This window comes from Candida parapsilosis, contig 005807 (genome assembly GCF_000182765.1).
Source record: "Candida parapsilosis strain CDC317 annotated contig 005807".
NCBI lineage: Eukaryota > Fungi > Ascomycota > Pichiomycetes > Serinales > Debaryomycetaceae > Lodderomyces > Lodderomyces parapsilosis.
Genome location: NW_023503280.1, coordinates 906673 through 922624, shown reverse-complemented (window position 1 = coordinate 922624; position 15952 = coordinate 906673). Strand labels below are relative to the sequence as shown.

Genomic DNA, 15952 nt, shown 5'->3' with positions numbered 1-15952 from the left:
CGCCAATTCCCCACGAAAGCGGAACCTTTTTAGCTAAATATAATGAGACCAGTGACGAGATGTGTGCAAAGATGCCTCCTGTCAGGGCAGCAGCAGCAGAAGTTTCTCGAAGAATACAAAATCAGAACAATGTTGGAGCAACCGATTTTCCATTACTCAAGAATACCCTTACCACCACTTCTGTTGACTCATTTGTATAAGCAATCAGAAAAACTATCACCAACTTTCATTTTACAAAATGCTAGAGAGACCATTGAGAATTTGCTTATTTATAATGCGAGACGTTTGCGTGAGTTTAGAAACCTCCCCTATCTTGTTGTGCTCAATCCATCGATTCTGGAGAGTTATGACTCGTACCTTCAACTGATGAGCTCGTTGTTAAAGGCTAGTTTGTACACTCCACACACGTTAGAGGAAAACGCCACCCTAGAAACAGTTTTGAATGAGTTTATGGATATACATGCAGATACATTGCCCAGTTTGTCGAAAGGTTTTGCCGAAGTGAGTAATCTCTTGAGTATGAGCAAGATTGCACACTTTTTGGATCGGCATTTGAAAGAGAGGATCAGCATGCGCTTAATTGCCCACCAGCATATCGAGCTATCGCGATCTATTGCTGGCAATTATGTCAAGGGCGGAAAATACAATGGTATAGTTAAGATGCTTCACCTACCTGATGTGATTAAAAAGAATGCTGAGTTAGTTAATGATATAACAATGATGAAGTATGATCAGTCGGTGCCGGTTGAAATTGATACAAGCAATGCAGCATCATTGGACTTTCCTTACATTGAATACCACTTGGATTACATATTTATGGAAGTTTTCAAAAACTCATTTAGAGCGCACATTGAAAACAAGGTTTTCGACCCAGTAACTGTTACCATCTCCACACAACAAGCACCTCGATTTATGGAGATCCGTATAAGAGACAGGGGTAAAGGTATTTCCAAGCGCGCTTTGAAACACATATTTGACTATTCATTTACAACTTACGAAAGTAATGAAGGCGAAAGTTTTAAAACGTTAAATGTTCCACCAGAGCATTTAGGTGGTGGACACTCCGTTGCAGGAATGGGATTTGGCTTACCTATGGCAAAGCAGTACATTGAAGTGTTTAACGACACAGCTGAGGAAACAAAGGGGCTGTTGACGGTGCAAACATATCCACAGTGGGGCACCGATGTGTATATAAAAACAGTAGGCCAATAGAAAACCAATAAGAAATAGAAATTGTGACCGTTTCATTGTGCTCTTAGTAAGGTACGTTGTACTGTTTAAGGATGTGAGTTCTATTATATATCACCAGAATCAACACACGAATGTTGCAGTACGGCTCTTTTTTTTTTTGGATAATTTTTCAGACCACGTAAGGTACATTTTCCACCATTAAAGCTTTGCCAGAACATGAGCATCATTGACAGCATCAAAAGCAAGTTCCACAAATTGGACCCATCCACGCAATCCAATTATACTGATTTCAAGGTAAATAGTACCACATTGGAATTGAGCGTTTCATTTGAAGATAAAAAAATCGAGGGAAAAGTTTCTTACGATTTGATCAACAAAGCCCATACCGGTGAGCTTATTCTTGATACAAGTGTGCTCATCATCAAAGAGGTAAAAGTTGATGGCTCTGTCGTTACTTTTGAGTTGGAGGAGCCTAAGCCAGTTTTGGGGTCAGCTTTGAGATTCCCGATTCCCCAAAACCCCGCCGTGAAAGTGGAAGTTTCATTTGAAACTACTAATAAATGCACAGCAATTCAGTTTATTAAAGGAGACACTGGTCCTTACGTGTTTTCCCAATGTCAAGCTATTCATGCACGTAGTTTATTCCCATGCTTTGATACGCCAGCTGTGAAATCACCATACAAATTCATTGGCAAATCGCCAGCAAAGGTTACAATGTCAGGAAGACCGGTAGCTAGCGACACTCCCAATGTTTACGAACACGATCAGCCTATACCTATTCCATCGTACTTGGTATCCATTACGTCTGGTAATTTGCACAAGGCGCCCATCGGACCTAGATCAGATGTCTACAGCGAGCCAACAAATTTGAAGCAGTGTCAATGGGAGTTTGAAAAAGATATGGAGAGCTACATTCAGATTGCTGAAGCTTTGGTGTTTGATTATGAGTGGGAAAGGTTCGACTCGTTGGTGTTGCCATCGAGTTTCCCCTATGGTGGTATGGAGATTCCCAACATGACTCAATTGACACCCACCTTGATCTGTGGAGACCGTACTCAAACAACTGTCATGGCACATGAACTAGCGCATTCGTGGTCAGGAAATTTGGTAACCAACTGCTCATGGGAGCATTTCTGGTTAAATGAAGGCTGGACAGTGTACCTTGAGAGAAGAATTTTGGGAGCCATTGCTGCCAAGGAAGCCAAGTCGCAAGGCAAAAGTGATGATGAATCAAAAGCATATGGTGAACAGGCTAGACAATTGGATATGATATCGGGATGGAACTCATTAGTTGAAACTTGTAACACTTTTGATCCACAATTTACTAAATTGGTTATTGATTTGAAAGGAAAGGATCCAGACGATTCCTTTTCAAGAATCACATACGAAAAAGGGTTCTTTTTCTTGTACCATTTAGAGACAAGATTAGGTGGAGTTGAACATTTCGATCCGTTTATCAAGTACTATTTTAAAAAGTACAGATATCAATCGTTAGACACTGCACAATTTGTGGAAACATTGTATGAATTTTTTACCCCTTTGGGAAAGAAGGAGATTCTAGACAACATTGACTGGGATAAAGAATTATTTTTATCTGGTGCCCCTGATGAGCCGGTCTTGGACACCACTTTGGCCAATGAAGTTTACACGTACGGTGAAAAGTGGATTGATTACATCAAAAAGGGCGATTTTTCCAAAATCCCATTTAGTGAAGCTGATGTCACCTCCTTCCTGGGAGCGCAGAGCATGTTGTTTTTGGAATTCTTGCTGGAAAAATTCAAAGCGTTGAATGTCCCTGCTGATCTTGTCAGAAAGTTGCCACAAGTTTATCCAAAGTATGCCAGTAGCCAAAATGGCGAAATTCTTTCAGTTTGGAATGACATTTTGATCGGAAATGGAAACTACACTGCAGAAGATGGCATTGTCAACATTTTTGCTGATTGGTTGGGTCGCACGGGAAGAATGAAGTACGCCCGTCCTGGGTATTTATTGTTGAAAAATGGAGTGAGTAGTGATTACGCCATTGCCCAATTCAAAAAGCACGAATCGTTTTACCACCCAATCTGTAAAGCGATGATTGAGAAGGATTTGGGATTGGCTTGATTTGCTGAATCTTAGAATGTGATTGGTACGACCAAGATAACCACAAGGGTATTGTTTAAAATAGGATGCAGCGCTTGAAAACAACGAGGATAGGTAGTTAAAGACAAGAAACATTGGACTACACGTCAAATAGGAAATTAATGTTTTAATATACGGAGGAGGACCTATTGAATAAATCACCTCTGCGATTGAACCATCGATTGAATCATTTTACGGTAGTCCATCAAGTGTCACATCTCAGTAATCAGGGGTAGAGCATATTGGGACGGCAATCCACATGATAAATCAGCGTTGGATGAGTAATAGCCGTATCATGAGCTACTCAACCCGTGTTTTGGGGGATTGACACCGCATTTTGGAGCTCGATGCTGTGAGTTTAAAATGTCGGATCTATCTGGGACAAGCAAACATTGTAAAGATATCTATGTGACCTGAACGTTGTAAATCTTGCCATTGCTTGTGAGTCTTTGTTATCATCAGTGGTTCACTTACTCATTTACTTTAACACCAATTGAAGATAGAAAGATGCATCAACAGTTCGGTAGAAGGACTTTATCTTCAAGAGCCATTATGGCGAGATCAGATATCAGTGCGTCATCAGTACCATGCTCATCTCAGTTATCACCGAGTTCCGCCAATGCTCAAAATCGAGTTTCTCTCACTTAGCACCGCATTCGTAGAGCATAACCATGCCCCGTACACCATAGGGCTGACGGTTTAACATACTGAGACAGAGGGGAATAGAGTGTCACTTAGATCTGATATGTGATTGCTACCGTAAAGCATGCTCTAAGGGATGTGACCTCTATTATCAACAAGATAGTAGAAAGCTGTTGACACCTGATTAGTTGGAAAATTTTACTCTTTAAGGAGTAACCACTCTAATCGTCTCCACTCTTGTGTGTTGATGCTCTTAGACGCCGCACTTATGTACACCACGCACGTGCTGTCGTGTCACAACACTTACAGCCGACGCCACAACACATATTTACCACACTTTGGTCACAATCAGACTCTAAAATAGAAAAGCGGCAAAAAGAGAACATCAGCGTAAATTTGAATATACATTTGTTTGGTGACGGGATACTTGATCTAAAGTTTATATGAGTTGGTAGCGTTACTTCACAGTTGCATTTGGCACCCACAAAAAGATCACATGCTGACACTCTAAACGATTTTTTAGCACTTGGATGACTCAAGAGTGAAGAATTTTAGGACCGACTAAGATTGCTGGTGGGCTTGTTTTTGACAGATCAATTTTTTTAAACACAATGGATGGATAAATCTTCTGTAAGAGCGACCTAATTATAACTTCTCTTTTCACACTTTTGCTTCATAAGTATGCAAAATAATAACAGCCCCCATAAGATTTAGTGCAATCGCAACGTGAGCTCTACACATATACTATTGTGCCCGTAAGCACTACCAATGCCTTCCTACGTCCTGCCATACACCTAGGCCCTTTGCCCTCTCGCATAAGGCAATTGCTTTCGATTGCAAAAAGCAATCCAAGAGAATAAAATTCGATGTGTCAACGGAAAAACAAAAACAAACTATCAACACAATCGAGAGTCTCGACAAACCACCAAAAAAAAAGACAAAAAAAAGACAAAAAAAAAAGCTTAAAAAGCGAAAAACTAAGAGAAAGATACCACTAAATTTGTCATACATCTCCTCCACGGCTGCCTCAATATTCAATAGTTGGTACACTTTTTAATATCATCAACGTGTCAAGAAAAAGCCTATCATGGATCAAATAAAAAATCAAATCCCAACCACAACCGAGGAGCTCCATTATTATGTCGAGTTGGTCATGTCTAAACTCACAACACATTGGGACCAATTGACCGACATAGTCCACCACCACACTCACGACTTGACTTTTGATGGTGTAATGAACGACTTTAAAAACTTCAACGTTAATTCTGTTACAGTGTCATTGACCTTGGTTTCGGTTACCACATTGGTTCTTTTGGGAAAGGTGCTTGGTGCTGGTGCTGGTGCTAGTTCTGGTGATGCTGGTAGCTCTGATAAATACCATGGTGCCGCTGATGCAAAGAAACATAAAAAGAAATCTGGAAAGAAGAAGTTGAGTAGAGCCCAAAAATCCAACAAAGAGATTCAGGAAATCTTGGACTACGTCGAGCTGGAATATGTACCTGAAATTGACAAGTATATTGAAAGCTATGAAACGTTATCCAAAGATGACCTCGAAAACAAGTTTAAGTTCTATGATGAAATGTTGTTGAAGGAGTTGGTCAAATTGGACGGTATCGACGTCACTGGCAACGACATTCTTAGGGAAAACAGAAAAAAAGTCATCAAATTTATCCAAGACCACCAAAAAAGATTGGATAAGTTCAAAAGAGACATCAGTGTATAGAAAAATCGAATCGAAAAATTTATTTCCTTTGAGATTCTTTCTTTCTTTTCTCTCTTTGTAGTTTTCCGTAAGCAGACACCTTCTTTCGTTGAACCTTTCTCAGAGCATTGACCCGACACCCACAACCTCACCCTTTGAAAATAGCGGCTGGATGAGAAGAAAAAACAGGGTCGAATGACATGTGGCTTTTCACCGGGGAGTTAGGGCGACGGGATCGAAGTATCTCCACTTTACCCCATTATTAGTAGCAACTGCCCTGTGGAAACTTTTGGTCCTGAATTTCCTTTGTATCCTGGCAGACCCCCAACTATTAGGTAGGTCGTGTAGTGGGAAAAGCATCAAAATGATAACAACAACAGGTCTTCATGATCCAGGGTGACAACCATACCGGAACTAAACAAACACCACTAGCTTAGACTAACTTGTAGCCCGACAACTGAGCTAGAGCCAGCTGTGGTGTTTGTTGTAGCCTGCGTGCAGAAAAAACTCTCTGCTTCTCGTCGTCTTCTGGTGGGTTATAGCTGGTATCACCGAGCCGTCAAGCATGAAACAACATTGCACTGACCTCCATGATCCTCAATCTCTTCAAATTAGTTCTGCATTAAGTAGTTGAATTAAGAGCGGAATACGCGCTAGTTTAGTTTGAAACGCATACGTCACTTTGCACAAATGACAAATTTGAATGATTATTGCAAAACATCAAAAGCTAGGATTAGCTCAGCGTTTGCAGTCATGTCCACGCAAATTTGTGATTACTTTAGATCCATAAAACTAGCCCACAAAGGTTCCCCAGGAGATTATCTAACCCTCTCCCCTCTTATATTACCACGCCTCTACTGTTTTGTTTCGGCTTTTGCCGGCTCCTGTCGGCTCTAAGTTCGGCATATAACCCACCAATTATCTGGTAGCTCATAAAAATAAAAAAAAAAAATGTTGATTCAGAGTCATTCGCTTTTGAGCACCCACTTTTTCTTTGCATCATACAATGCTTGAAAGCCCACCTTATACCACCTACAAATCATCCAAACTCGGAGTGACTCACTCTATACGGCATAAGCTAAATTTTCTTGATGATAGATTATGGAAACGTTTCAGCGCTCGCAGACTCGAGTTGATTGATACTATGGACCTTAGTTCTCGAAAAGCAAGTGAACAGGAATTGGAAATTAGAAAAGTGGCCGAGACATTGCGAATAGAATTTCAGTATGATGAGTCGTATACAGATGATTTTGATAAGTTGGTGCGAGCTGCAGTGCAGTCTGTGCGAAGAAACAGAAAACGAAACCTCAAAAGAGAACGAGAGAATGAGCACACCAAGAAACAGAAACGAAATAGCACTTCCTCGAACGAAGGGAGCGATCGCTTCTTATCGGAAATTGTACAACACGAAGATGAGGTGTATGACGTCAATTACAGTAGGACCAAGAAGTTTTCTTCTCATGACCATGCGGTGGATATGATAGAACATATGACAAAACCTCGGCTCCCTCCATTGTCTAATTTTGCCATGCCAGAGATTAACCTGCCGCTGGCAGAGGTTGCCAAAAAGACAATTTTGAACAGAATTGAAAGGTCCAAAACATGCAACGAAAGTTCCAACGATTTGCGGTCAAGCAATTTGCAATTTCTAGGTAAATCTGTCATGATGAGTTGCATTGGATACATTTGTGAAAAGTCCTTCATTCATGTGAACCAACAGTCATTGGATTATCTTAGAAACAAACTTTGCCAAGATGCTAATTTAGCCAAGTTTTTCCGAGAATTGGATCCACAAACAACAACCACAATCAATGACGAAGTTGCTGTTATTTCGTTGTACACTTTGTTGGGCGGGTTGATTAAAGATTTCGGATTCGATGAGATTATCAATCCGGTGAGTGAAGTTCTATACGTTTCTGTTGTCAGAGAATACCCTTTGATTAGCCGGAATTCAGTACCCTTCTCCTCACAACAAGAGGATACATTTTCATTAAACAAGTTAGCTGAGGTTGCATCAACAATTCAAAACGAGAGTGTAAATGTTCATGACCATACCCACCTGAGATCACACTCACCTGCATTTACCAGAGAAAGCTCAATTGACAGGAGAGCACCTGCTGAGCCAAAAAAACGCATAATCTTGAAATTCTTAAATCAATCGTTGGAATTCCTTTACCCATCAGGGTTATCCGCAACTCCACGATTCTGTGAGCTTTTGGAAAATGCTAAAAGTGCATTCAACATTTCCAATTCTATACTAGAGTTTCGATACGAAGGTAACGTGATTCAAACTGACCAGGAGTTGGAGAAAGTTTTTCGAAATGCCAACCCAGTGATTGAGCTTGAAATTTCTACTCAAACAACAATTCCAATTCAGCGCTTTGCTGCTTTGCATAGTGCACAGCAGGCTCCATACACAGGAATAACAACAAGTGACATCCAACCAAAGATAATTCTCCCACCGCCTTTGCAAACTGGGGAAATGCATCAATTTAAGCCAGAAGAGTACCATAGACCTCAGCCTATGCTACCGAAATTCCAGCCTCTATTGTAAATGTAAACTGAGACCTACGCAAGAGGATAGATTGCCCCACGTGATTAAATCCTAGAATAGTAAAAAGACAGGTTTTATCAACCACTCTTTGCTGTAGTGTTTACTCCCTTTCTGACGTCAATAATCATGCATAAAATAATTCTCAACATAAATTTACGAGCACAAAATATTTTTTCGGAGTCCAAACCCAACAAGACAACAAACAACAAACAACAAAACTTTTTTTATGTTGGGAGTGAAGAGTAATCTCTTACGACAGTCGCTAAAATGCCACATGCGACATTGTTCGCCTACTAGTCGGTAAACACTCCACTTCGTATAACCAAAGTGGTTTCAACTAGATGCCGCTGGAACTTAACGGTATGATTATTGAAGTCCACTACTTACACAGTACACGCACACAATTCATACACGAAGTCCACGCATACAGCCCACCAAGTTTATTGCTTGTCCGTTTTTACAAGCTTACAAAAGATTCAGATGTCTTTATCGGTTATATGCACACCGGCCTCAACAAAAAAAAAAACATACATAAACGCCAACATTACACAAAAGGTCGGGTTATGTAGCATCAAGCTTTGAAAAGTTTAGTATTTATTCAAGTTTGAATCCTCCATTGACTTTGAAACTTCATGATATGGATTGCAAAGGATTTATTCATAATCTAATCCATTAGTTCTTAGGAGTTTTACCACACTACATCAACGCTATTCACAAAGTATTCATTAATAGGTATGTATTGGCGTGAAAAGCCAATATCATCAAGGGAAGCCACCACTAAGGATGAACCGCAAAGGATGGATTGCATAGCAAGGACGGTATAGCGTGGACCGCATAGCATGAACAATATATGGAAGGGCTTGTGACACACCTATGTTATGAAGCTTGCTCTAGCTAACTATCAATTTTTCACGCGTGAAAATGTACAAAAAAAAAATACCCATCTTGGCATCCCCTTCAGTTCATGACATGGAGACATACTAACCTATTCACCAGACTTAGATCATTCTACAGACCGTTTAATAGATTCCGAACCATGTCAGAATCACCAACTCCGAGTATCATGCTGGACTATTCTTCATTACATAGCAACTTGGCGCCACACTTTCTCGGATTAAATTCAGTCTCCAAAGCTGAACCTTCAAAAGTCACCGATTTTGTCAAATCACATCAAGGACACACAGTGATAACCCGAATTTTAATTGCCAACAATGGTATTGCAGCCGTCAAGGAAATCAGATCGGTTAGAAAATGGGCTTATGAAACATTTGGAGATGAAAGAGCTATACAGTTTACAGTTATGGCAACTCCAGAGGATTTGGAAGCAAACGCGGAGTATATCAGAATGGCAGATCAGTTCGTTCAAGTACCAGGTGGCACAAACAATAATAACCACGCTAATGTTGATTTGATTGTGGATATTGCCGAAAACACCGATTGCCATGCTGTATGGGCTGGGTGGGGTCACGCTTCTGAAAATCCCCTTTTGCCAGAAAGGTTAGCAGCATCTCCAAAAAAAATTATATTTATTGGACCACCAGGGTCTGCTATGAGGTCTTTAGGGGACAAGATTTCGTCAACTATCGTTGCACAACATGCCAATGTCCCTTGTATTCCATGGTCAGGAACTGGTGTTGATGAAGTTTGCGTTGATCCCGAAACTAACTTGGTTTCTGTTAGTGATGAGGTTTATGCTAAAGGCTGTTGTACAGGTCCCGAAGACGGGTTGGAAAAGGCGAGAAAAATTGGATTCCCAGTTATGATTAAAGCCTCCGAAGGTGGTGGTGGTAAAGGTATCAGGAAGGTTGAAAGCGAGGAAAATTTCACCACATTGTACAACCAAGCTGCCAATGAGATTCCTGGTTCACCAATATTTATCATGAAGCTCGCTGGTGATGCAAGGCATTTAGAAGTCCAATTATTGGCTGATCAATACGGAACAAATATTTCCTTGTTCGGTAGAGACTGTTCTGTTCAAAGAAGACATCAAAAAATTATCGAAGAGGCCCCTGTCACTATTGCCAAGAAGGAGACTTTTACCGAGATGGAGAAAGCTGCCGTCAGATTGGGTAAGTTGGTGGGGTACGTTAGCGCCGGTACTGTTGAATACTTATATTCCCATGCCGAGGACAAGTTTTATTTTCTTGAATTGAATCCAAGATTGCAAGTTGAACATCCTACAACTGAAATGGTCACTGGTGTCAATTTACCAGCAGCTCAATTACAAATTGCTATGGGTATTCCAATGCACAGAATTAGAGACATTCGTACTCTTTACGGAGCCGATCCTCATTCTGCTACTGAAATCGATTTCGAATTCAGTACTGAAAATGCAGTGGTCAGTCAAAGAAGACCATCACCAAAGGGTCACTGTACTGCTTGCCGTATCACTTCTGAAGATCCCGGTGAAGGATTCAAACCTAGTGGAGGTTCCTTACATGAATTGAATTTCAGATCCTCATCCAATGTTTGGGGTTACTTTTCAGTCAGCAACCAATCATCTATTCACTCGTTTTCTGACTCACAGTTTGGTCATATTTTTGCCTTTGGTGAAAACCGTCAAGCTTCAAGAAAGCACATGGTTGTGGCATTGAAAGAGTTGAGTATTCGTGGTGATTTTAGGACCACAGTGGAGTACTTGATTAAATTGTTAGAAACTCCCGATTTTGAAGATAACACTATCACCACAGGATGGTTGGACGAGTTAATTACAAAGAAGTTGACAGCTGAGAGACCTGACCGTACTGTTGCTATTGTTTGTGGTGCCGTGACCAAAGCACATATGCAAGCAGAGGAAGAGGAAAAAGAGTACATCCAATCATTGGAACGTGGTCAAGTCCCTCATAAAAACTTGTTGAAAACTATATTCCCCGTGGAGTTTATTTATGAAGGCGAAAGATTCAAGTTTACTGCAACGAAGTCATCTGATGATACCTACACGTTGTTCCTTAATGGTTCCAGCTGTACAGTTGGTGCACGCCCCTTGTCTGACGGTGGGTTGTTATGTGCATTGGGCGGAAAATCTCATGCCGTTTATTGGAAAGAGGAGGCAGCAGCAACAAGATTATCGGTTGATGGAAAGACATGCTTACTTGAGGTTGAAAATGACCCCACTCAATTAAGAACTCCATCACCGGGAAAGTTGGTCAAGTATTTGGTTGAAAGTGGAGATCACATCAACGCTGGTGACACTTTTGCTGAAATCGAAGTTATGAAAATGTGCATGCCATTGGTGGCTCAAGAGAATGGTGTTGTTCAATTGATTAAGCAACCGGGATCCACTGTGAATGCTGGTGACATGCTTGCTATTTTGGCTTTGGATGATCCAAGTAAGGTCAAACATGCAAAACCCTTTGAAGGAACATTACCCGACATGGGTGCACCAAATGTTCGTGGTTCAAAACCTGCCCACAAGTTTAACGATTATTCAGCCATTTTGAGGAATATCTTGGCTGGATACGATAATCAAGTCATTATGAATGCGACATTGAAAAAGATTGTAGAGGTTTTGAAGGATAGAGAATTACCCTACTCTGAATGGCAACAATGTATATCAGCATTGCATTCTAGATTGCCTATAAAGTTGGATGAATCCTTGACCTCATTGGTGGAAAGATCCAAGTCCAGAAATGCTGATTTCCCTGCTCGTCAAATATTGAAACAAATTAATAAAGCAGTTCTGGAGGAGGCATCATTGAAGGATACCGTATCACCTTTAATTGTCATTGCCACCAGATACGAAAAGGGTTTAGTGGAACACGAGTATGATTTCTTTGCATCTTTGATTGATGAATACTACAATGTTGAAAGCTTGTTTGTGGGACCAAATGTCAGAGAAGATGACGTGATTTTGAGATTACGAGATGAAAACAAATCCGATTTGAAGAAAGTTATCAGCATCAGCTTGTCCCATTCAAAAGTGTCGGCAAAGAATAATTTGATCATAGCCATACTTGAGGAATATCAACCGTTGTTGCAATCGAATTCATCGGTTGCAGCTTCAATCAGAGACTCTTTGAAGAAGTTGGCACTGTTGGACTCACGTGGGTGTGCCAAGGTTGCATTAAAGGCGAGAGAAATCTTGATTCAATGTTCATTGCCTTCAATTAAGGAAAGATCTGATCAATTGGAACACATCTTGCGGTCATCTGTATTGCAAACTTCTTATGGAGAAATGTATGCCAAACATAGAGAGCCAGATTTGGATATTATTCAAGAAGTTGTCGATTCAAAGCACATTGTGTTTGACGTTTTGTCGCAATTTTTTGTAAACTCTGATGAATGGGTTGCCATTGCTGCTGCAGAGGTGTATGTCAGACGTTCGTACCGTGCATACCAATTGGGCAAAATTGAATACGACTTCCACGATCAGTTGCCCATAATTGAGTGGAAGTTCAAGTTACCAAGCATTGCCAATTCTAGATTTAACGCTATTCAACAACCAGCCAGTGACGAGGAAAATACAGCAATGAAGCATTCGGCATCAGTATCTGATTTATCATTTGTTGTTGATTCAAAGACAGATCAGATGGAAAGAACTGGTGTTTTGGTTCCTTGTAGACATCTTGATGATGTCGACGATATGTTGACCGCCGCATTGGAAAAACTTCAACCAAGTGACGCTTTAACCTTCCAGGCCGGGGAGGAACAAACAGAGTTGCTTAATGTACTCAATGTTGTAATCAACAACATCGACGGTTATGGAGACGAAAACGAATATTTGGCAAGAGTCAAAGATCTTTTGGAGGAGTACAAGGATGATTTAGTCAAGGCTAGTGTGCGCCGTATTTCCTTTGTATTTGCCCATCAAGTTGGTTCATATCCAAAGTACTATACATTCACTGGCCCTGATTACTTGGAAAATAAGGTTATCAGACACATTGAACCGGCATTGGCTTTCCAATTGGAGTTGGGAAGATTAGCAAACTTTGACATTAAACCAATTTTTACAAACAACAGAAACATCCATGTTTATGAAGCTGTGGGAAAGAATGCACCATCCGACAAGAGATTCTTTACAAGGGGTATCATCCGAACCGGTGTGATCAAAGACGATATAAGCATCTCCGAATATTTGATTGCCGAATCCAATAGGTTAATGAGTGACATCTTGGACACTTTGGAGGTGGTTGATACATCCAATTCAGACTTGAATCACATCTTTATTAATTTCTCAAATGTTTTCAATATTCAACCAGCTGAAGTTGAAGCGGCATTTGGTTCCTTTTTGGAGCGATTTGGTAGAAGGTTATGGAGGTTGAGAATTACTGGAGCTGAAATTAGAATTGTGTGTGCTGACTCTAAAGGTAATGCCCTTCCACTTCGTGCTATCATCAATAACGTCTCTGGTTACGTTGTCAAGTCGGATCTTTACTTGGAGATGAAGAATGCTAAAGGAGATTGGGTATTCAAATCAATTGGCCACCCAGGACCTATGCACTTGAGACCAATTTCAACAACCTACCCAGTGAAGGAGTCCTTGCAGCCAAAGCGTTACAAAGCCCACAATATGGGAACAACTTACGTCTACGACTTCCCTGAACTTTTCCGTCAAGCAACGCTTTCCCAATGGAAGAAGTACGGTCAAAAGACACCTAATGACGTGTTTACATGGTTGGAATTAATCTCAGATGAAAATGGTGGATTAACTGCTTTGGAAAGAGACCCTGGTTCCAACAAAATTGGTATGGTTGGGTTCTTGGTTACCGCAAAAACTCCGGAATACCCTCGCGGACGTCAATTTGTCATTGTTGCAAATGACATTACCCACAAAATTGGTTCCTTTGGTCCTGAGGAGGACAAGTTTTTCAACAAGTGTACCGAGCTTGCAAGAGAAAAAGGCATACCTAGAATCTATCTTTCTGCCAACTCAGGTGCGAGAATTGGCATAGCAGAAGAATTGATTCCGTTTTTCCAAGTTGCTTGGAATAAGGAAGGATCACCCGAGGAAGGATTCAAATATTTGTACTTGACACCGGAAGCCAAACATGCATTGGACGAAGATGGTAAAAGCGACTCATTGGTCACAGAAAGAGTTGTCGAGGAAGGGCAAGAACGTTACGTTATCAAAGCAGTTGTTGGTGCTGACGATGGATTGGGTGTCGAATGTCTTAGGGGTTCCGGATTAATTGCTGGTGCAACATCAAGAGCTTACAAGGATATATTCACTATTACTTTGGTAACCTGTAGGTCAGTCGGTATTGGTGCCTACTTGGTCAGGTTGGGACAAAGAGCTATTCAAGTTGAAGGGCAGCCAATTATTTTGACAGGTGCTCCCGCAATCAACAAAATGTTGGGTAAGGAGGTGTACTCGTCCAACTTGCAATTGGGTGGAACCCAGATCATGTACAGAAATGGAGTTTCGCACTTGACAGCTAACGATGATTTGGAAGGTGTTGAAAAGATTATGGAGTGGTTATCGTATGTGCCAGCTAAGCGTGGAATGCCGGTGCCAATATTGGATTCTGAAGATTCATGGAACAGAGATGTCGATTACTTCCCACCAAAGCAAGAACCTTTTGATGTTAGATGGATGATTGCTGGTAAAGAGACTGAAGATGGCTTCGAATCGGGATTGTTTGATAAGGACTCTTTCCAAGAAACATTGTCTGGATGGGCGAAAGGTGTTGTTGTTGGAAGAGCACGTCTTGGGGGTATACCTATTGGTGTTATTGGAGTTGAAACCAGAACGGTTGACAATTTGATTCCTGCAGATCCCGCAAACCCTGATTCTACTGAAACACTTGTTCATGAGGCTGGTCAAGTTTGGCATCCAAATTCTGCTTTTAAAACTGCTCAAGCTATCAATGATTTCAATCATGGTGAACAACTTCCTTTGATGATCTTGGCTAATTGGAGAGGATTCTCTGGTGGTCAAAGAGATATGTACAATGAAATTTTGAAATACGGATCGTTCATTGTTGATGCTTTGGTTGATTTTGAGCAACCAATCTTCACATATATACCTCCATTTGGTGAGTTGAGAGGTGGTTCATGGGTCGTTGTGGACCCAACAATCAATGAAGACATGATGGAAATGTATGCTGATGTCGATTCAAGAGGTGGTGTTTTGGAAGCCGAAGGTTTGGTTAGTATCAAGTATAGACGTGATAAGTTGTTAGCTACAATGGAGAGATTAGACACAAAATATGCTGCGTTGAAATCAAAAATGAATGATACATCGTTGACTCCGGAAGAGCACGCAGAAGTTAGCCGCAAATTGACAGCCAGAGAAAAGAAATTGTTGCCGATATATCACCAAGTGTCAATACAGTTTGTTGACTTGCATGATAGATCTGGGCGTATGTTGGCAAAGGGTGTGATTAGCGGTGAGGTCAAATGGTCAGATGCCAGGCGTTTTTTCTTTTGGAGATTGCGCAGAAGATTGAACGAGGAGTATGTGTTGAAAATGATTGGAACACACCTCAAGAATGCCAGCAAGTTGGAAAAAGTGGCACGTTTAAAGAGTTGGATGCCTTCTGTCAATTATGAAGATGATCAAGAGGTAAGCAACTGGATTGAAGAGCACCACAGCAAATTGTCAAAGAGATTGGAGGAGTTGAAGCATGATGCAACAAGGGCTGATTTGATGAAGTTGTTGAATACCGATTCAAGTGCAGCCTTGGCCGCCGTGAAGGAGTTTGTTGAAAAACTTCCACAAGATAGTAAGACTGACTTTTTAAATTCTTTATAGAAGCAAAAATATAAAAACATTGAAGATTTAGATTTTTTATTTTCGCAAC

At 40.8% G+C, this 15952-nt stretch overlaps 5 protein-coding genes across 5 annotated transcripts; all 5 read left to right on the top strand. All coding sequences in view use genetic code 12, as the record gives it.

Moving 5' to 3' along the window:
- Positions 1–129: 129 nt before the first annotated feature.
- CPAR2_804100 (alpha-ketoacid dehydrogenase kinase family protein) lies at positions 130–1212 on the top strand (the record flags this gene model as incomplete). Its single annotated transcript, XM_036808282.1, has 1 exon — positions 130–1212. The coding sequence occupies one exon, from the start codon at positions 130–132 to the stop codon at positions 1210–1212; it is 1083 nt and encodes a 360-aa protein (XP_036665034.1).
- Positions 1213–1407: 195 nt separating this feature from the next.
- On the top strand, positions 1408–3294 carry LKH1 (bifunctional aminopeptidase/epoxide hydrolase; the record flags this gene model as incomplete). The annotated part of the gene is made up of 1 exon (XM_036808281.1): positions 1408–3294. The coding sequence occupies one exon, from the start codon at positions 1408–1410 to the stop codon at positions 3292–3294; it is 1887 nt and encodes a 628-aa protein (XP_036665033.1).
- Positions 3295–5041: 1747 nt separating this feature from the next.
- SNL1 (Snl1p) lies at positions 5042–5677 on the top strand (the record flags this gene model as incomplete). Its single annotated transcript, XM_036808280.1, has 1 exon — positions 5042–5677. One exon carries the CDS (start codon positions 5042–5044, stop codon positions 5675–5677), a length of 636 nt encoding a protein of 211 aa, XP_036665032.1.
- Positions 5678–6800: 1123 nt separating this feature from the next.
- Positions 6801–8210, top strand: CPAR2_804070 (uncharacterized protein; the record flags this gene model as incomplete). The annotated part of the gene is made up of 1 exon (XM_036808278.1): positions 6801–8210. The coding sequence occupies one exon, from the start codon at positions 6801–6803 to the stop codon at positions 8208–8210; it is 1410 nt and encodes a 469-aa protein (XP_036665031.1).
- A 1036-nt stretch (positions 8211–9246) lies between these two features.
- ACC1 (acetyl-CoA carboxylase) lies at positions 9247–15903 on the top strand (the record flags this gene model as incomplete). Its single annotated transcript, XM_036808277.1, has 1 exon — positions 9247–15903. One exon carries the CDS (start codon positions 9247–9249, stop codon positions 15901–15903), a length of 6657 nt encoding a protein of 2218 aa, XP_036665030.1.
- Positions 15904–15952: the final 49 nt, after the last annotated feature.